The sequence below is a fragment of the Micropterus dolomieu genome, linkage group LG20 (genome assembly GCF_021292245.1).
Source record: "Micropterus dolomieu isolate WLL.071019.BEF.003 ecotype Adirondacks linkage group LG20, ASM2129224v1, whole genome shotgun sequence".
Lineage (NCBI taxonomy): Eukaryota > Metazoa > Chordata > Actinopteri > Centrarchiformes > Centrarchidae > Micropterus > Micropterus dolomieu.
The window spans coordinates 19,732,344-19,753,282 of NC_060169.1; the positions used below are offsets into that span (position 1 = coordinate 19,732,344).

At 39.7% G+C, this 20,939-nt stretch overlaps 1 protein-coding gene across 6 annotated transcripts in view; it reads right to left on the reverse strand.

Moving 5' to 3' along the window:
* Positions 1–1,658: 1,658 nt before the first annotated feature.
* The window catches only part of tcf12 (transcription factor 12), a 79,662-nt gene continuing 60,381 nt past the window's right edge, over positions 1,659–20,939 (reverse strand). For 2 of the 6 annotated variants that reach the window (XM_046031927.1, XM_046031930.1), the window contains 10 exons: positions 20,448–20,589; positions 20,187–20,257; positions 15,798–15,942; positions 12,388–12,461; positions 9,507–9,698; positions 6,883–6,997; positions 6,625–6,787; positions 5,441–5,685; positions 4,705–4,858; positions 1,659–4,166 (listed from right to left, as the gene is read on the reverse strand). In XM_046031927.1, the coding sequence (XP_045887883.1) occupies positions 4,716–4,858; positions 5,441–5,685; positions 6,625–6,787; positions 6,883–6,997; positions 9,507–9,698; positions 12,388–12,461; positions 15,798–15,942; positions 20,187–20,257; positions 20,448–20,589 (1,290 nt within the window). In that variant the 3' untranslated portion in view covers positions 1,659–4,166; positions 4,705–4,715. Of the gene's footprint in view, positions 4,167–4,704; positions 4,859–5,440; positions 5,686–6,624; positions 6,788–6,882; positions 6,998–9,506; positions 9,699–10,237; positions 10,310–12,387; positions 12,462–15,797; positions 15,943–20,186; positions 20,258–20,447; positions 20,590–20,939 lie in introns of all 6 variants that reach the window. The other 4 variants (XM_046031929.1, XM_046031933.1, XM_046031932.1 and 1 more) reach the window with 3 other exon arrangements.

Sequence of the window (20,939 nt, forward strand, 5' to 3'; positions counted from 1 at the left end):
TTGACACTTTGGGCCCAATTTGGACATTTACACATTAATGGCTGTGTGATGTGTTGTTTTGAGGGGACAGCAAATGTACACTGTTATACAATCTGTACACTCACTACTTTACTTTGTAGTGTCATTTCTTCAGTGTTGTCACATGAAAAGAAATAGTCAAATAAGTACAAAAATTTGAGGGGTGTACTCACTTTTGTGAGATACTGTATATATAAACAAAATATAGTAGGAAACCATCAAAGAAAGCTATTTTCCTAATGTTATTCTGAATTACTAATTTGACTGTATTTTAGAGAAATTTTACTGTAGCTTCACCATGCTGTTAAGCTGTATTAAGGAAAAATAAACAAAAACAAAAAGATAACTTTATTTTATGCGTGTGTAATTTTCTAATGATAATTAGGGAAAATAGTAATATGCTTGAAAGAAAAGCTCAATTTAAGGAGCATGTTTAGTGCAGCATGCATCGTGATAAGTAGCAGGGAGACGGATGATCTTACTGTTCGGAGCAGGAGGAGCAGCAGCAGGCTCTTTGGTCGGGCTTCAAGGATGTGAGCCAAGGACTTTCTGTCAGCTGGCCCAGCAGCCATGACAGGAAGTCAGCCCTCAGACACGGTGGTCCCACTCCTACAGAAAACATGCACTACCACCACCACCACCAGCCGCAGCACCAACACACTCACACATTCGGTTTTTCCCTGCAGAGACTATTGAAAGATGACAGTCATGATTTACATTGCATCGCAGATCTCACCACAGGCAGAAAGAGCAGTCAGCAGTTTTCCGCCAAGTGTCACCTCTGTCGGAAAAATTAACTGTGATCAGACCTCTAGGGATGTGATGAGCACTCTCATGCTTCTGCATCTGCATCTGCATCTGCACAGGGATAATTCTGTGCAGATGGACGAGGTCTGAGATTTACAGCACAATAGTCCTCCAGGTTTAGAGCAGCATTTTCACAACACTTGGGATTCATTAACTTCATTCACAGCACAAGTAGCAGATTGAGAGCTGCAGTTTACAGAAAACCACCTCCACCAAAAGCATTTATTAGAGAATACACTTTAGCTTTGTACTGCATCATAATGGCTGTATCAACTCCCTGCACTCTAGTTTCAGTTCTTCTATTTGTTTTAAGTTACTTTTGTAGCTTAAAACATTGCCTCTGTATTGAAATGATGCATAGTACAATATTTGTGACAGTGTTGATAAACATATGCATTTCCATTTTGCTGGAATGGCTTTCATACAGGACCTGTCTCTAGCTCCTTTTCACACTGAATGCAAAAATCTAATGCAAAAAAAAAGCAGGACCACAGGACATGTACAGTATGCTATCACACTTTATTAAAAATAAACATATTCATAGCACTTTTCATACAGACTACAATGGTCCACTGGTATTGTTTTCAAAATTGAGTTACATACTATGAAACACTCATTTGGCCTAAATCCACTGTAGAAATGTCTTGAAAAAAAACCCCAATAACATTAAGGAAATCTAAATTAACCCCATGTTTCTGAGCTGGTCTTACTTCATCCTTCCTGTGCCTTTTCATAAAATAAAACTTTATGGAGAAGAGAAAATGCAAATATGGAGAAGAAACAGAAACAAATGTGTTCGCTCAGTGAGAGAAATAAATGCACATACAATTGAGTTTAAAAAAAGATGGCACATTTATTGCAACATAAATGTTATTTACATTGTGTTTTTCTGTTGAAAAAGACAGAAATTTCAAATTCCCGTTGCCGCAGTTTTTTGATGTGCATCGACAATACCTTTTCATTTGACACAAGAACAAATCTTTTACCAATCAACAACGGAGACTGGAGTATAAGATGGAGGTTGTACTTTTAGGAATCTGGAGCTTATACGAAGCCTTTTTATGTACTGCGAGCAACAACTCAGCTACTGTGTGTTCTTGAGATGCCATTTGTAAATTTCCTGTTATAATGGATAGGTTATTGTAAATAACCGTACATTTTACTATCTAATATAGTAAAATAAAGTAAGAAACTTTTTACTCAAAACTTTTGCTTTCAAAAATCTAGAAAGAGTAATATTTAGAATCCAAGAAATATTCTTACAGTATTATTGTATAAAAGACTAATAACTACAGTGAAAAATAAGCCAAATGTTTTTTTTTTCTTTTGATTTTTTCATATATTATACAGGGAAAGCATCTGGGAATACAGCAAAGTCTAACTTGGCAAACAGAGGAGCAAAGAAATATAGGAAGAACAGGACTTTTTTTTAAATGAAGGATAGAGAGCAGGAAGAGGCAAACATTATACCCTCAATCAAAGTCTGCCAACATGAATACAAGCTCATGAATACTGAAATGAAGAACAAGGCCACATTCAGTCTGAAAATACACAAAAACTGTTTTTACAGTTTTTTTGTTTGTTTTTTTACTAAACAAAAGCTGTTAAATCAAAAATCCTTAATGTAACCTCTTGGTGTGGCATCTTTTATTCTAATTTAAGTCCCTTTTTTGTACAGAATAGTCATTCTGAATGTGGCAGCCTTGTTTAAGGTGTAGATAATAATAGACGACAATATACAAAGAAATGAATGGAATAAAAAGCAAGTCGTAAGACCAAAGACTTAATAAAAGGAAAAAACGTAAAGCATGCACACTGATAGGGAAAACAAAATAAAGCCATGATCAATGTCTTGAAACATAAAAGAAAATCCTGTTAACCGTTTTTGTTCATTATTGTGCTACAGTTCTATGATATCCAACAATATCAATGAAATATCTAGTCTGGCTTATTGTACTGAGTATATCACGGCATGGATCAAAATAACTTAGAAGTTCTCTCCGCTGACTGAAAGTAGACATTATAATGCTGGAGGCCTAAAGAAATGACAACACAAATAAGTATAACTACATTTTACTCAGAATAACTAAATGTAAATGTAATGTCTTGAGATATGAACAGAAAAAAAAATTAAGCGATGTGTTCATCAGGCCAGGAGATAGTGTGGTCGTCGTTGTAATTTTTTTTTTAAACTTCATCAAGCAATCTCTGATTAGCTGGTGGAGTGAAAATGACAACAAAAACGAAAACAAGCCACCTCTGTGCTGACTTGAGGAGCATGTAACTGTCAGGAGGCCAAACAAAGACAAGAATCTGTCACCGCTTACATTTAACACTATATGGCGAAGGAGCCGAAGGGCAACAAAAGTCCCCTTTTCCTTTAGTTTAAGACACTAAAAATATGCAGGGAATGCTAAGGTTTGCAAATACTTTGCTCTCTGTATTTTCACTGCTCACTGCGGAGGGAAAAAACACAACTAAATCTGAGCTTTCAGTAAACCTAGAGTTTGCCATTAGTCTGCCACCTTTGTAGACTATATTGTTGTTGCTAATGTAGTTGGGCCTATTATTCTGCTGGTCAGGAGCACAGAAGCTAATCTTAACTACACAAAAACAAACATAGGTAGTTTTGGTTACACATGTGGCCAGCGGCAGAATGAAGAAAATATAAATATAAATAATATATCCTCTTTTTTTTCCTTTTTTTTTTTAAACATGGGGCACTTACGTCTTCATTTCTAACAACAATTGGGTAGAAATATCACTCTGAACTGGCCAATAAATTAACCTTCTCAGTGCCCAAATATTTTCCCTTCATCTCGGCCTCGCCAAAGATTTACCAGGGTGGAGTGCTCAGTTTTAATGGTGACACTGGCAAACTATAGATGAACTGAAAAGCTGTATACTTCTCTTTGAACTTACTTTCCCTTTAGACATACACTTTATAGTTCAATAACATAATAAATATATAAAAAAGAAACAGACAAACAAAAACAATTTGCTGTTACAATGCATTCGTCAATTCAGTTTAGGCACAAGGCAATTTCCACATACGGTTGCAGGAGATTGCGAAGTCTCTGATTGTTCAGAAGCAACACACTTCTTGCAGACAGTGATATGTGCTGAAGGTTTTTCTTTGCGGGGAGAAATTTGCAGATGGAAACTGGTCACAGGGAGCTGGACGCTCGGCTCCTCTTCAATCTTAGGATTGGATTGTGTTAGTCTCGTAGTTTTGCTCCAAGTGGTCTGTCTCCTCCAATTGGTGTCACAAACTGTGAGTCCTGTCTGTCACTGGGAAGCAAGGTCACTGACGGGACCGAAATGATCTGGATCACTTTGATCTGGAGAGAGGGCGGGAGAAAGTCACTGATCAGAGGTGTGCATCAATAATCTATATTTTAGGCTCAAGATTAGGATTCAAATGGGTGATTTTAAAGTGCTTTTGCTGCTGTTTCGAATAGGTGCTCATTTCAGTGAGGTGAGTAGAGCTGAAACAACTAGTCAATTAATACATTAACATACATTAACCTGCAACTACTTGATTAATCGCTGAAGTAATTTATCATTCAACAATGGCAAATGGTACATAGTTCAAGCTTCTCCAATGTGAAGATTTGCTTCTTTTCGGTTTATATCATTTTACTGTGATTACCATTTTTAAGTTAATCAAACCCAAAACACAAGAAAGATAAATAGATATAAAATAAGTGCAACAAATTCCATCGTTTAACAGAATGTCATAAGATAAAAAATTTGTTTTAAGAAGAGAAAAAAGAACCTAATGACTTTGCTGAAATCCTAATGTGATTGATTATAACAATCCTCAGATTAATCAATGTTAAAAATAACTGTTAGTTGCAGAGCTAAAGGTGAGAGTACCTGTCTGCTACTCAGAGGTGGCCCATAGGGTTAGATGTGTCAGTCAGGCCTGGATGGACCCCAGTGTGGGCTTGCTGGGCGTCACCGGAGCCACCAGACACTTTTTCCTCCTCCCTCCTCTTAAGGCAGGCTGCTTTGGGGTTCAAGTTCCGCTCTGTACATTCAGAGAGACAAGAATCAGTCTTTTCTGCCAGTTTTTTTTTTCTCTCATTTCTTTGAACAAACATAGTGAGAGCTTTGATCTGTCCATTGTCTTATCATACCACATCCTGAGGGCAAAAAGTGACATGATATCCAGCATTTCAGTGAGTGAATGAAGCATTAAGACACAATTACTGACTTCAACAGCACTACTAACTTAAATATCTATAAATATAATACTACAGAAAACAAGAATGACATCAGCTACTATATTGCCACGTTGGCTTAAACAGCTTCCCAGCAGTTTCTCAACTGGTGTTGTGATATTTTGGCTGAGTATCCATATTTGGCAGCTCTCTACGTGAAACAGCTCCCTATAAATCAGAGTATAGCCCTGTTTACTGCAGTGCTCCTTTTTATAACTACATTTACTGTCATTCTCTCTGGATATGACACTAAAATGAAATTACCCACCGCAGGAATGTTATGTGAAAACATTAAGCATTTTAAAGAATCAATACTGATTTGATGTGATGTAGCGTTGACACTTGAGTCACAGCAACAATGCAAGTTTAAAGCTTAGGTGGACTCTGACCTCTGACTTGCTGCTCCAGGTTAAGTATGACGGCCACAGCCTGATGGAGGATGAGCAGTTTAGTTTGGGGCTTCTCGCTTTTCAGGTGCAGCTGGCACATGCGGCCCAGCTCCTTGAAGGCCTCGTTGATGTCTCGCACCCTAAGGCGCTCACGGGCGTTGTTAGCCATCCTCCTCTCGCGCTCACGCTCGGCCTTCTGCTCCGGATTCAGGTCCTCGTCTTCAGTGATACTGTGGGAGAAAGAACTGTTTTACTGTTAAATACACACAACAAAAAACAAACAGAAGCTGAAAATAAAAAGAAGTCTCCCACTCTCTCTGACTGAAAGTAAAAATATATGTGTAATCTCAAAAGTCACCTTCACCAGCTAAAAAAATGTAATGCATTTATGATATTTGATCTCATGTCATCCTTGGTATAAACTGATGACATACTCTTGGATGAAACTAGCCTAACAAATACATTTCTTTATTATTATAATAAAACCCACAGGCCACCAACAAAATTAAAACAAATCTTCACTGAAACAATGTCATGGTTGTATACAGATGCAGCTGATAATTAGAAACTGATATGTAATAATATGAACTCACTACGTTGAAGGATCAAGTGACGCTTAGTAAAAAGATCATTATCAACATTAAATGTCTCAATTTAATTAACCAAAATGAATGACACACATTAATGCTAATCAAATTAACATAATGCACATTTATGTTTTGACCTGGAGCAATATGTAATTCAGTTTTATTTTTATTTTTTAACCTATCCTGCCCAGCAGCCTGGCATAGAGTATGATGAGCTGGATACCATATTGTGCCAGACAGATTTTACTTTAACAAGAGAGTATTAATACACTCCTTTGTCTGTTTTATTATTTATTTAATTATGTATTGATTTGTCACTGGGCCGGACAAGGGGGCAGCCATGGGGATGGGGGAGCACAAACATATGTAATTCAGTTTTAACGGTTAGCTCAGGCGTTCTCCTCCCTTTGTGCCAGCAGAAGTGTTGCAACTTTAAAAAACCATCAAAGTAAATTGCGAAACCATAACCACAGGATCAGTCCTCAAGATTTGGGCTGGTTCAAACAATACTCACTCCTAACAAAACATTAGTTAAACCCTAAATAATTTCACTTTTGAAAAAGGTTTTTGTTTGTTTGTGTATCAACATGTTCTTACCTGGTGCGTGTGCCTGCTCTGGGTGTCCTCATGTCCTTTCTGTCGCTGTCATCATCTGACTTGTCGTCGGTGGAGAGGTTATCGTGCATCTCTTCCTTGTCCTGTTTCTCCACCTTCAGCTCCAGAGTGGCGGGCAACTGGCCAGCCAGGGCTGAAGTAAGACCTGTAGTAGAAAATGTAAATGTGAAGGTAAGGCATTATATCATGTCATGGCCGCCATGTAAAGAGTTGATAAGACTAAGCGGGGGTGTATCAGACCTCTGAATGCTTCCAGTTGATGGTTGAGTTCTGTAGTGGATGCAGAGCCGGCGCTGGGCAGGCCTCCTTGGCTGTTGTTCATGCTGGCAGCATCGTCAGCGTGTGCACCACCCTGCTGCGACACAGACAGGAAAGACATTGTCAAGAAAGGAAGCAGACATTTTCTGGAGACGATGGATAAATTACATTTACTTTTGAGCAAGAGAAGAGTCTAAAATGGATGATCTGAAATAAAGGTAGATATCAGCAAGAGTGCATGCCAACTTATAGTATCAGAATTTATTCAGAAATTTATATTTGATGCTATTTGGCAGTCTGTTCATATAAAAAGCTATTTTTTTTGAGACAAGTTCAGGTTTTAATAAGTCATTCAAGTCTGTCATTCCCAACACTGGGGGGTGCTTTGGTGATTTGTGTCAGAGTAGTATGTTGTAGAATGCATAAACAAGGGTGAAAAACAAAATAAAAGTCCCTGTTTGTGTTGCATTATGATTTGCTACTCACTGCAGCAACATTCTCAGACTTAACTCTCTGTAACCACAACTAAGACCACGTCGGTTTCTCAAAAATTTAAAATGAGACAAATCGTTCTATGTTCTCTGTGTTCCTTGTTATTTTGTCTGCATTCATAGAATTAAGAATGGTCAACTCCCACCGTGTTGTACCACAAAGTCCCTCCTTCCTGAGGTTTACCACATGTTCTTGAGATATTTGATTTCCCCTCTGAGAGCCAGAGAAAGGCAGGGAAATCGAGGGTGGAGTGTATCCCCCCTTTTTTCTTATGGAATGTGATCCCCAGTCACTGTTGGCCTCTGTTAACCCCGCCACCCTGAGACCCTCCCCTTCCTTAGCGCTACGCTAATCTTTGCTGTGCTCTCAACAGGTGTCCAAACAGCTCTTTGTCTGGAGGAGGAGGAGGGAAGCTGGGGCTCTGGCAAGAAAAGAACGCTGCCATTTTCATGGCTGGGCCTGATTACCATACAGCTGAGGACCTCTATTTGGGTGGAGGCCGCGGGTTCAGACACACGTTTCCAACGATTCAGATTTCCTGGGTTGTTAAAAAGAAGTGATGAAAAGGGGGTGGAAGAGGGTAGAGGGTGGGGTGTCAGCTGGAATAAAAAGCCTGTGGCTGTGCTGTGCCGAGGCTGGTGAGCTCTGTCTGAGGGGACCTCTTCCCACACAGGAAGTGCTGTGTTAGTGCAGACACAGTATGTTCTATCTCAGAGTCTCAGTCGGTCAACATCACTGCCACAGCCCAGCTCTCTGTAACAAATACATCAAACTGAGCTCTTCTGACAACCACAGAAAAACTCTTGTTAAGGGACAAAACAAGCTACTCTGAAAGACTCCAGTATCAGAGTGAAAACACCCAATGACACCCTTATAACATACAAAAAAAAAAAAACTGTATTTAAGATAAATTGAACTGAAGCCACAGACCACAGAGGGACATAAAAAATCCTGATAAGAAGCCGGACCTGGATGACGGGGGTTTAGTTAACAGGTAAATTGTAGCAGTACTAGAGCTGAAACAATTTGTTGTCACAAGCAAAAATGCCAGTTCCAGTTTCCAAATTGTTGGGATTTGCAGCTTGTCTTTGTCTAATGTAAACAGAATATTGTGGGGTTTTGGATGAAAACAAGCAATATGAAGACATTATCTCAGGCTTGAGGAAATTGCAAGGGTCATTTTTCACTTATTTTCTGACATTTTACAGACCAAGTGATTCATTCATAATTAAAATAACTGGTATTTGCGGTTCTTAACAGTACAAATATACTGTTTCTCATTGATTTGAATAATGAACCATATACATATTTTAATGGAATATTTCTCGTTAAATTAAAAACTTACTTAAATATAAAGTTGAATGAATAGCTCTACTTCTGGAAAAGTAGACAGGTCTCTGGTCTTGTCTGAAGGTAATATCTAATTTATTGTTAATCATTTTAGGATTTAATTTTCATCATAAGACCAGGGCTATATTATATTAAATATGAATAATTTGCATCCAGTATCTTTTTTCAGATGAGATCTTAACTCTTTTGAACTTCATTAAAAAGTTGACGCAAATCATTTCCAAACACCTCCAGATTACAATTGGAGGAGTCGCCCCTTTTTAATTTTCACTGTAGAAGTGTTCAAATCTCTTCATTCTTTAAAATTAAATCCTCCTCGGATGGAGGATGGGTGAACAGATCATGATTTATACTGATACCTGCATTCCCTTGTTTCTCAAAAGGTTTACATTTTAACTCTAAAAGGAGTGCAACGCACAAACACTTCCTACACCAAAGGACAACTCTACTCCATTACGCCTGTTTTTCTCATTTCTCTTTCGCCCTTGTGTATACAGTGGCTCTCAAGAGGAGGGTGAGCCATAGGCCAGCCATTACACTTACGGAAAATATGTCCAGATAGATTCAACTGTTCGTGTGTAGAAAATGTCTAGATTTTACCCATGGTAGCGGACCTGTTCTGAACAGGTGGCCCCTTGTATTGTGAAGTTTGACAAATAACATACAGGAATACACCAAAGACATGTGTTTTCTCCCTCACTTTGTGCAATTTCCTGAATACACATTAAATCTAAGATCTAAATACTTTTGTGAAGTTCTCGTACCATCGCTGCTGTCCGACTTGGAACCAATGCAGAGGCAGGGAAGTTTGCTCCAATGGCTGCTATTGGCCCATTTTGTGCCTGTCCCAGCAGACTGTGTATGTCGCTGGGCAGACTGGCGGTGGAGCCCACTGCATGGTTCCTCAGAACAAGGATTGCATCATCCAGTCTGTCCAGACGATCCTCCATTCGAGACTGGGAGGACCAGAGGGATTGAAGAGTGAGGGGTTAGGGAGAGACAGAAGGGAGGAAAAGAGGGAGAGAGCAGCTTAGTATAAGCACATTAGGACAAAAATTGAAAACACTGATTGTATGGTGTGGACTTGAAAAGAAGCAAAAAAAAAACAAAACAAACAAAAAAAAAAAAACATCTGAAACATAAGATAAAAGAGGGCAATTCAAATGCAGGATCTATTGAGCCATTTCAGCTTGAGTTGTAAAAGTCAACAAATAGCTTCAGTGTGGTCAAACTGAGAAATTGACAGATGCACAAAAGCCACTTGGAGTGCATCAACAATTAATTTAGAATTTAACATCTGCACCTAAGCAGATTACTGCAAGCTGGAATGGTTGAAAAGACAACATAACATGACTATATGGCAACAAAGGCAATAAAAATTAAACTGCATGTCACCGTGAGGAATGTGGACTGCAAGCCGAACTTTTGAGAGAAAACAAAATGAGGAAAGACGTATGGAACATGTAATGAGTAAAAAGCTCTATCTGAAGAGTACCTCGCAGACATCCTTTAAGAAAGACATGGCATCCTGGAGATGCTCATGTAACTGCTGCTGAACTCTGTTTTTCTGGCAAAGTCAAATAAGAATAAGACAGGATTATGAAAAAAGATCAGTATCTATAAATGCTAAGAAACTCACTGTGGAGAGAGATTGTTTTTGTAAAGACACACAGAGAAGAAGTGCAGGATTTGGAAGGAAGCACACAGCTGCTGACCATTCACTTTGTTTGGATGAAAATGTTTGTTGTTTGCAAATTTTATAACCCCTTCTTCAGTATTGTGTTTTTGCCTTTTCTTTGAGGTTGAATGAGGTGTTACACAAAGTTCACATCCGCCACATCACATTAAATACAATGAACAAAAGTTTATTTATGCCATTGGCACAGACGTTTTGTGTTTGTTTTTTTCTCTGTTGGAAACAATGCCATCGTTGGTAAAAAGATGCCTTTTCCATAGCCCAATATCACCGTTGAGAGATACAATTATAATTCCCAATATTACTTTGCATTGTTATATTCAATGCTGTGCATTTCACTATACCCAAGTGATGTGAAGCAACAGGCCACTTTACAGGAATGTTTTGTGGATTGTCAAAGCAACCTAATACAAACTGCTGTTGGTGGCACCGCTAACCATATTCACTCACAAGATTAATCCCTTCGACTGTAACCTTATCCTCAACTCGCATGTTTAGACAGTTGTTCATCACTGTTTTCCAGAACTAATGGGGATTTCCAAATGCCCAAGTAGTTTTTGACTCAACTACCAGGGAACTGTGATCCATGATTTTATTTCAACAAAACACAGTAGAATAAATCCAGACAACATGTCATCATTTGAACTCTCCTTTGCTGCCTTACATTAAAAACTGTAATGGAATCTTTTTAAGTACAAGTAATAAGGAGTCCTTGAGTATAAAGTTTAAGTATTCTTAAGGCTCACTGTTTTCCGTTTGTACAGCGTAGATTAGAAAAACGTGCAGTGATAAGAGGTTTTACCAACTAGAAGATAATGCCCACCAGAGTTTACAGTTAATAAATGTTTTTTTCCTATTGAAAAGTCTCAGTCAATGTTGTTTGCCACTGTAAAAAGCCACTAACTTTTACTCCACTGCAGGTCTGCCTTCTCTCCTACAAGTCAAAGAAACCAGTTTTAACAACTATAAGATCTAACATTAAATATATACAAATATAAAAGCCAAACATTTATACATGTTATACATGTCAAACAAGACATTAATTCACCTTTCTTTTATCTGCTGCTAATGTTCGGGTTAACTGATATCGTTCACTTGCATTGTTAGCTTCACTTGTGTATGCTCACTTATCTCTGGTGGCCATGAAGAGACAAAACAATGCTGGAGGCAGAGTGGGAGGTAACATCGACATGGTGATGTTCAATATCCTCTTCACACGATCTTCACACAATTGTACAAAACAACAAAAGCCTGTATGAGTTTCTAGATGCAAACCAGCAGCAAGCCAGACAGTATGCAGATTTTTACTGTGGCAAACACATCTGCAGGTTAATAACGTAATTGGACAATAATGGCAATGAGAAAATACTTTTAAACAACACTTTTTAAAAACACATACATTTTAAACCTTGCTTAGACTTAGACCATGGTCTGGTCATGGTCTTTTATGATTATGAGCAAACACTGTTTTGTATCATTTGTCTTTATTGCTATATTTCTATTCATCATGAAGAGCTATACTTCAGTTATAATAAGTGCTCTATAATAAAAAGGCGGGACCTCTAAAAAACCTCAGAGCAGAAAATATAAATGTGCATCAGGTAGTAGGCTGGATGAAAGCTGATCTGCAGCTCTGGTCGCATGGCAGCGCAGGAATCCTGGAGAAGTGGTTCACCAAACAGCTGCCATCGCCACACCAGCCTCCTTAACTAAACCCATCCCCCAACTGTCATCCCCTTCCTGGCCCACGGAGAAGAGGACAGATGGCAATTCCCCAAGGGACAGGTATTGTTCAGTTTGGTTATCCCTCTACCCCCACCTTCCTCAGCAAAACATTTGTCAGACAAGAATCTCCCTGTAATGCTAGCTCAGTCCTTCGTGGGTAACTCATACAGGGCTGGCATCCATCATATCCCTCACTGGAGGACGGAAGAGGACGGGGAGCTTACCAGTGAGTGAAGAGAGTTCTCATAATTTGGAGAGGACGGGGTCTGTCCACTAGGGCGGGACCACTGGTTGGTACCTGGGGAGAGAGAAAGAGATGTAGCAGAGGTCAACATGGCTGATAGCTGTATGCTTCTCCACTGGGGACACTGATTCAAAATCTACCTGACACACACAATAACACGCAGCCATAACACACAGACATCCTGAATTTCTGGTATCTTGTTGTTCTACACGGGATATTTTTATCTTTTAGGACTCAACTGCATCACTTCCTGATGACTGGGCTGCATCCTGACACGCGAGCCGGCGGAGGATTCGCATAATGCCCAGTTCCACCCTGAAATGTGGGCTGCATCTGCATGTTAATAAGCATAGCCATGAGAGGCTGGAGAAGAATATGAGCACTGATCCCCTGTGCTGCTGTGCCAATTTCAATTTCCCCTGCAGGCGATCAATAAAGGAATATCTTATCAAATCTGATTCTAGACACCAGTTTTCCTTCACACTTCCTCTTTCCTGGAAACGTTTGAATCTCTAGAAACACATCAGAGTGATCAAAAATGTGTTTCAGGCACATGGCCTTCATCTGGGTTTTTGATGACGGAAATATGCCAAACATATGGGTTCAATCAAGTTCATGCTCTTCCACTACATGTGCAAGTGTTGCAAAGTTTTCTTTCTCCTGTCAGTCAAACACTTTTTTGACTGGTGATGCAGTGGCAGTAGAGTCAGTTTGTCGTAGTATATTTTGAAGACTACACATCTTGAATCATCTGAGCACCATTGTTTCATTTATACTAATACCGGCCAAGAAGTCAAATTCACCATGGCACTTTCCATCTTTTCATTCCAAATGAAAAATCGTGCATTGTAAATCATGTAATCTAAATATGGAGAAACTTAAGATGCTCTCCACAAGAGAATACAATTTACCTTTGGCTGGAAGAAGCTCACAGTGGATTTAGTTGAGCCAAAATGTTAATCTTCAGGCCAGTACAGGAAAACAAATCAAGCTGATTTGATCTGGTGTAAATTAGTGCAAAAGGAAAAAGGAATCCACATCTGCTCATCACATTTCCAGTTCCAGCACAACGTTTCTTTCTTTCTCTTTTTCTGAAGCAAAATCATCTGAGTAACCTGCCTGCCATGTACAACAGGAGGCAGTGTATTATACAATCAAATAACCTTAATGGACTCTGACAATAATGAACCTTTCCAGGTTATTTACAGAAAAGGATGTCTGTGGGCGTTCCCAGCTTAGGGCTCTCGGTGCTCTTCTGGTGTCCATTATAGTGGAAGGATGTCAAACCCAGACTGCATCCTGGTAAATGGAGTCCACTGTAGCACACTATACAGATGGAGACCTTGTTTTGGTTATCTATCATTTAGATTGAATCTAAAAACAATTTTTGGGTTCTGTTATCCACTTTTTACCACAGCAAGGCAATGAAAAATGCAGACCAGGATGAGAGGAATCATTTAAAGCTGAGGGGCCTGGGGAATGCTGACTGGGATCAAACTGTATCCATTTAAAGAGTAATTCAAAAGCTAGCCTCATCTGTGAGTAGATTGATGCAATATTTCAACTCCTAATTGTTCAGCGTTTGTTTTTACAAATCAAGGCCTATGCGGTCAGAGCAAACACACAGTAAACCACTAACCTTAATACCATGGTTTTCCAAAGTACCAGAATTATGCTGACAGAGAAAAGAGAGTAAGCACCTAATGTATATTTTTGACAAACAAAAGTATAATCAAACCTCCCTTAAGCTCAATAAACTATTTAAAATAAGTTTTTCCCATTCATTCATTCTAATGACATGTCTCACAAAACTGTGGCTGTCTGTACTTGAGTTTTCATGTTTCTTTACACTCACAGCCTCAGGAAAAAACAGACTTTAATTAACAGACTATTAAAAGTGACTTTAGAAGAGGAAATGAAAAGGCCTCTGTTCTGCCTCAGTTTTCTCCCAGGTGAGTGAGACGAGAACACGTGAGCCTCTGCTGGCTGGCGGCTATGAAAAATTGGCCTGGGGCTCTGGTCCCAGCGTGCACCAGAGAGGGCTAACTGAACAACCCAGTCTTGAGTAATGTTGCTGTATATTGGTGTAATCCTAATGATGAATGGATTTTCAGCAGCGGGCCAAATTTTGTGCCAATTTCAGTACCATTCAAGTATCAAGTATCATTCTATTTCAAACCCCAGAAGCATAATAAGGGTGAATAATTAGTGAAACGCAATGCATTTCTAAAAATCCCAGATGTATTCATTTACATTATGTTTTTATTTCTTACATATATGAATTCCATAAATAAACATACACTGAATTTATATATGTTCATTAAATTGGAGTTTTCTATCATAAAAACTTAAGACACTGACCTCTATATCAGTATGATAGCATCTGTTTTTCTGAACATATTATATGATAAACTAGACTACAAATGTCATTGTAATGCTGCCAGGTGTGGCATGCTGTACTGTAAATAGGTCAAGAGGGGGGATCTCCCTGTGTGAGGCTGTCATAGTCCTCCTCATCAGCTGAGTCACAGCCACCCTCCTTCACCCACTGGCAGATAAACGAGGCCTTTTGCAGCCTGGTCTGTGTGTGTGTGTGTGTGTTGGGGGGGAACAGCTGTCCACGGGGCAGGGCAACAGCTGAGGGGTGGGGGGGGGGGCATACATAGAGACAGCTGTCACCACTCCATTACCACACATGACACAACTGCCCGCTATAACAACACACTGGGCTTTCTCTCATTCGCTTTCAAATACTCTCTGGCCTCTGTCAACATGTCTGACTGTACATAGTCTTCTTATATCGACCTATATCGTCAGAGTAAACTTGCAACACTCATTTCATGCTTTTGAGTACAACTAGTGCAGCTAGAAAACAGCTAGTAGCTAAATCTGGTACAGAGCATCCATTCTCTTTGCTTGAGATTAATGTTTGTTCCCAGAAAAATACATTTGCATTTGTTTCTGTGGCTGTGCAGCCTTATCCCAGACTAAACTAAGCTTTCTTTTAGAATGGATTAATGTACAAAATGACATTAACTGCCCTGGCATAGAGAAAGATTGGAGAATTTATAGAGAATGAGTAGAGCTCCTTAGCCACTAAAAAGGATATTAAATTAAATTTTAGGGAAACTTCACACTTCATCCTGCTTGGGCTTTAATTAATCCAACTAATGCACTATATAGCAAAAGTAATTAAATTAAATAAAGTCATATTCAAGAAAGGGACTTATTTAGCATGGCTATTCCAGACTAATTCTAACACAACCGGTGTGCGTCTGTCACAAGCTCTTAAAAAGCATTTATAAATTAGTTTCAGTGAGGTACATGTTCTATTTTATAGTTAGTATCTGGTGTAGCGTATGAGATTAAAATACAACACTGGTGCTCTACCTGGCCTTCCAGACGGGGTGCCGGCAGCATTCACCACGGTGCCTGCTGAGGCAGCACCTGCTGTGGCTGTTAGGGGTGAAGGAGAACCCACTGGTGTCGACGGGTTGGATGGAAAACTACTGCTAGTGTGGTCAGGTGAGTAAATCTGAGGAAAGGATGAGAGAGAGAGAAAAGGGTTTGGGTTCATCATTAATGCACCATCAGCAGCCCGAAATGAAATATATATAGCTGGTCACCATTTCTTAATACTTGTTACAGCTGTTGCTATCTTCAAGCCAAAAATGTATCATCAGCTATGTGGATTTTACTGTCAGCGACGTCATAAAAATGCTCAGTGCATACATATGAGCCGTTCCCAGTCATCTGTGCTCAGAGCACGGCCTTAAGAAAATGAGCCTTTAACAATATTCACTTTGATGTCTTCTGCCTGCGTCTTGGTCTGTATCCACTTCTCTACGTCAGTCAATTATGGCTGAAGATTAACACCAAGAGACAAATACTGCATATCTGTACCTTTAATGATTTTAATCAATGCTGCATAGGAATCTAAACTTTTAAAAACTGGACTTTTATCTTCTTGTTAGTCTTTTACTTAATTCAATGTGTGTGAATTTATTGAAAAAGGTTTAACCATTCGTATTGTATATCAATACTGCACTGATACTTTTCTTGGCAAATTTCAATATCTGTGGTTGGCTATGTTTAATCTCCTGTGTTTGTCTAATTCTAAGGATTTATTTTCTTATACGTCGATGATGAACCCTACAAAATACTAATACAACTCTCCAGCTCAATACAGTTTTGGTTGCTGTTTGTGTGCCAGTCTGACTGATTTCTAGCACCAACACTGAATTCAAACGGGAATCCAAACAAGTAAATGCAGGTTCAGTTTTCCAAATTTCAGATTGAGTGTAGTGTACAGCAAAATAAACACTCATCACCAAATGAAAAAGATTGATATTTAAAACGGACATATCTTAAAGATTAAACAAGTGTAAGCGGTTGAATTACACACATTGAAGATGACTATTAGATAAGAGGTCGGTGTTCAATACAACAGAATTTTCGTTTCGTTTTAGAAATAAAATTACTCATATTCTAGTACTTTGTTTGTTTTTCAGTTGTATAAAGACTCAGTGCCCGTACAAGTCAACAGTGCAGACGCCCAACCTGGAAACAACCAGCCAACAACAGTAAATCTAACTGGCTGCATTCAGCCTGCAACAGATATTTTACTGTGAACCATATTGTAAAATCTAGTATGACTCAACTGCTGTTTATTGATTTTATGTTTCTAAACTCTCTAAAGGGGGACAACTAGAACAAATGCTTTGGTTTTCTGGACAAGTGAATGCAAGTTCATCCTCTGCTAGGTTACACTGAGGTCACTGAGTTTTAGGATGACATGTCAATCACAAGGGAACCAGGAGATTACCTCTTCAGAACTTCCACAGGGATTTCATTTGTTTAAACAAATGCTGGATTAAAGCACAAACACATCCCTGATTTCCAACCCCCACGTAATAAGAGGATATTGTGCCATAATGGAACATGTCTCAGAGAACTCAGGGTATTAATGGTGGATCCTGACTAATTAGCAGAGAAAAAAAACAGCAGATCCACAGAGATTTCTCCTCCAAGTTAAGATCAAAATGAGCTTGTGGGAAAACCGTTTTGACTTCTGTGGGGGATGATAGAAAGCACTCATTATTAATAATCTCCTTATTCAATCTTGATCTCTGGGCTTTAGTTTTTCAATCAAGTTGGAGTATCAGGACAGAGGTTTCACTGAAGTGAGTCACTAGAGTGTGGAGGAGCAGGATCGGCTCTCGTCTGTAAAGAGAGGAATGGCTATTTATGGTTTTATACACTCACATTGTAGAGTAACATTTTTACTCTCCGTCAGATACTAAGGGGGATTAATATTGTGGTCATCACTCTGTCGGGAACCTACAAGACTCAAACTAATTTCCAAATATTTCTTGGTTTCGCCAAAACAAACTGTTTATAAGTGTGACTTCTGACCCGACAATATATGACTTTCAATTCTTTTCACTCACTGGCGACTAACGGTGCATTCAAAGTGAAACATGGCTCATTTTACTGGAATAAATGAAGCTCCGCCTCATCATCAGTTACGCTCCCGCAGGCGGCATTGGGCCAATAAGCACGGCCAATTTAAAAGGGCGGAGAACAAAAGCTCTACAAAGGGCGGCCCGTGGAGTTGAGCCACAGCAGTTATAAACTCCCCTGTGTCCCCTGCTCCATCCACCCACCCCCACCCCAGTCCAACCATGTCCATTTCACTCCAGCTTTGTCATGCTAATAGAATTGAGTCTGCAAATATAAAGGACTTAATTTGTTATTACCGTCCCTAAACTCTCATATTTTGTCTTCACACTGGTAAGAAATATTCCTCCTAAATGTGCAGCTTGTGCTAAAGCGTGTGAAATTAAAAGTGAGCAAAAAATCAAATACAAATATGTCAATGCATGCATCCTGTCCATGCAACATGTTTAACACTATTGGGATAAGATAAGAAATGTTCATTATTTCCACAAGACTTTGTAATTTTGTTCGGTTTAAAGATTTACTCTCTGTGCTTCAGCTCTGAATCTCCACACTGTCTGCTTTCATCACATCTGCACATTTATTAAATGTGTAGGTTCAAGCTTACATGTTAAACCAGTAGATGGTTTCTTGTAAATTTCCATTTTTCACTCTTAGGTGAAAACTAAAGACTGAGCAAAGCTGTTATTGCAATCATACTTGGATAGAAGACTTGTGCCCAGGGGTTAGACTATATCCATATGTAATATGTATATTGTTAAATACAGTTTCTCTTATACTGTCAGTATAAGTAGAGACTGAATATAAAACCAGTAGTCTATCCATTAGCTGATGTGTGTCCAACTGTAAGACATATTTCTTTTCATGATGAACCTCTGTGAGCTACAGCAAATTAAACACTTACTATGATACATTACAGGATGTCACAGATATGCAGGGCTGGTTTCCCAAAGTGAAGTGTAATCCACTGGCTTTAGGAGTATTTTCAATGTACAATTCCCTTTCTTGAATACTCTTAGTTTAAGCTCACAATTATCCAGGCTTAGGCCAAAAAACAACTAAAAACATGTCCTCTGGGCTGTTTTAATCAGCAGTCAGTATAGCACTTAATTCCCTGCATGATTACCAAGGTCACTTTGTTTAAAGACAGAACTGACATTTATTCTATTTAGCAGAGAAAGCAAAAGTTATTTGAGAGTATGGACACGTATAAGACAAGACTTTCACACCCCGAGGCCCCATCCACACTACTGCGTTTTCATTTTAAAACGGAGACCTTTTGCTACGTTTGCACCTCCTGTCCAGACTAAAACGGTGAAAAAAAAGACCTAAAACGGAGAAGTTTAAAAACACTGCCGACCCCTTTTGAAACTCCACAGTGTCGCGGGGGGTGGATCCAATCCCAGCTGACATCAAGCGAAAGGCGGGGTACACCCTGGACAGGTCGCCAGTCCATCACAGGGCCACACATAGACAAACAACCACTCACATTCACAATAGTAATTTTACAATTTTAGAGACACCAATTAACCTAGTCTGCATGTCTTTGGATGGTGGGAGGAAGCCGGAGCTGGAGCCGAAGCTGGAGCACCCGGAGAGAAGCCACGCGGACATGGGGAGAACGGGGCAACTGGGGTTTGAACCCACAACCTTCTTGCTGTGAGGCGACAGTGCTAACCACTGCAACACCGCGCCACCCTGGATTGAGATCACATTCGTTTTAATTCTCCGTTTTTAAACTAAAACGGAGTAGTGTAGATGGGGCCTGAGAAGAGGTCAGACTGTAAGGGAAATGCAAAGACTTCAGTGTAGCTGAGAGCAAATGCTTTAGCCAGCTTTTTGGAGTATCCTGGTTGTGTGTTCTGCAGGTAAACACCCTATCCTAGTTTCAGAAACCTGGATATGCTACCTGCAGTACTCAAATAGAAACTGTGGCATGTAAACACCTTATTCAGGCTTTGTTAGTACTGAACACACAGTAGTGGCTGAGATGGTGACAAACCAAGACACAGCTGCACACAGATCATCAGAAACTTGGATAGTGTTAGAATTACAGTGGTGTATAATAGTGTTATACTGGGATATAAATAACCAGATTTCTCACGTTTCATGTAAACATCATATCCAACATCAAAACCAGGATAAGTACACATGGGAACACAGTCATTGATGCAATCTGGAAAATAATGCAATTTTATAAGTGAATTAAATCTAGTAGATGGCAACTCTGTTTTAAATTCAAATCTTTGATTCACTTTCATCAGTGGTCCTTGTTAAAATAAACTCCAAGTCCAAGTTAAATCTGGGTCTGTAACTCACCGAGGCTAAAGCCTTCCCCAGTGCATCTCCAGTCTGTGAGCTTCCCGTGGCGTTCCCCCGATTTGCAGCAGCTAAGAAAACACAGAAGGAGGCTTTGTAACTACAAAGTCAGACAAATGAAAAGTGGTCATGGTACACAAGGCAGCCATCCAACTGCCTGACTCCCTACTTTTTACAGAATGAATATTCAGCATTGATTACACTGGGGGCCACTGAATTAGTCATTCTGAGCAGGTAGCTGAACTGTACACTAGAACGTACCCATGACCCCATCAGCTGCGTTGGCGGACGGGGTGTGCGCTGCGGTGACGAATGGTGAAGTGCTGGTGTTGCTTCGGTGGAAGCTGGACATGGGAGGAAGACTGGCGTTGATGTCTGGAGAGACTGAGTGTGCGGGGTAATTCTGGAAGATTGAAAAGAAAAACGCTCTATTTTCGGTCACAAACGTGTATGTGTCTGTGAGAAAGAAAGAGCTTATTTATTCTCTCAATTCTATATTCTCCTTTGACATCCCCCCCAGGCTGTGATGAAGCAAACGTTACTGGGGGGAGGGACAGAGATAAAGAAAGGGCAGGCAGCATCTGCAGGCTCCCTGTGATGCCCAGCCAGCTGAAGCAGGCAGGCGGACCAGACCAGATCAAACACAAAGAGGGTCAGCAGTGTCTTCACTGATAATAACCAGACAACAACTTAAGACGCACACACCCACTCCAACTGTGGGAGGTGACCAACTGAGCTGGTGGAGGGCTAAAA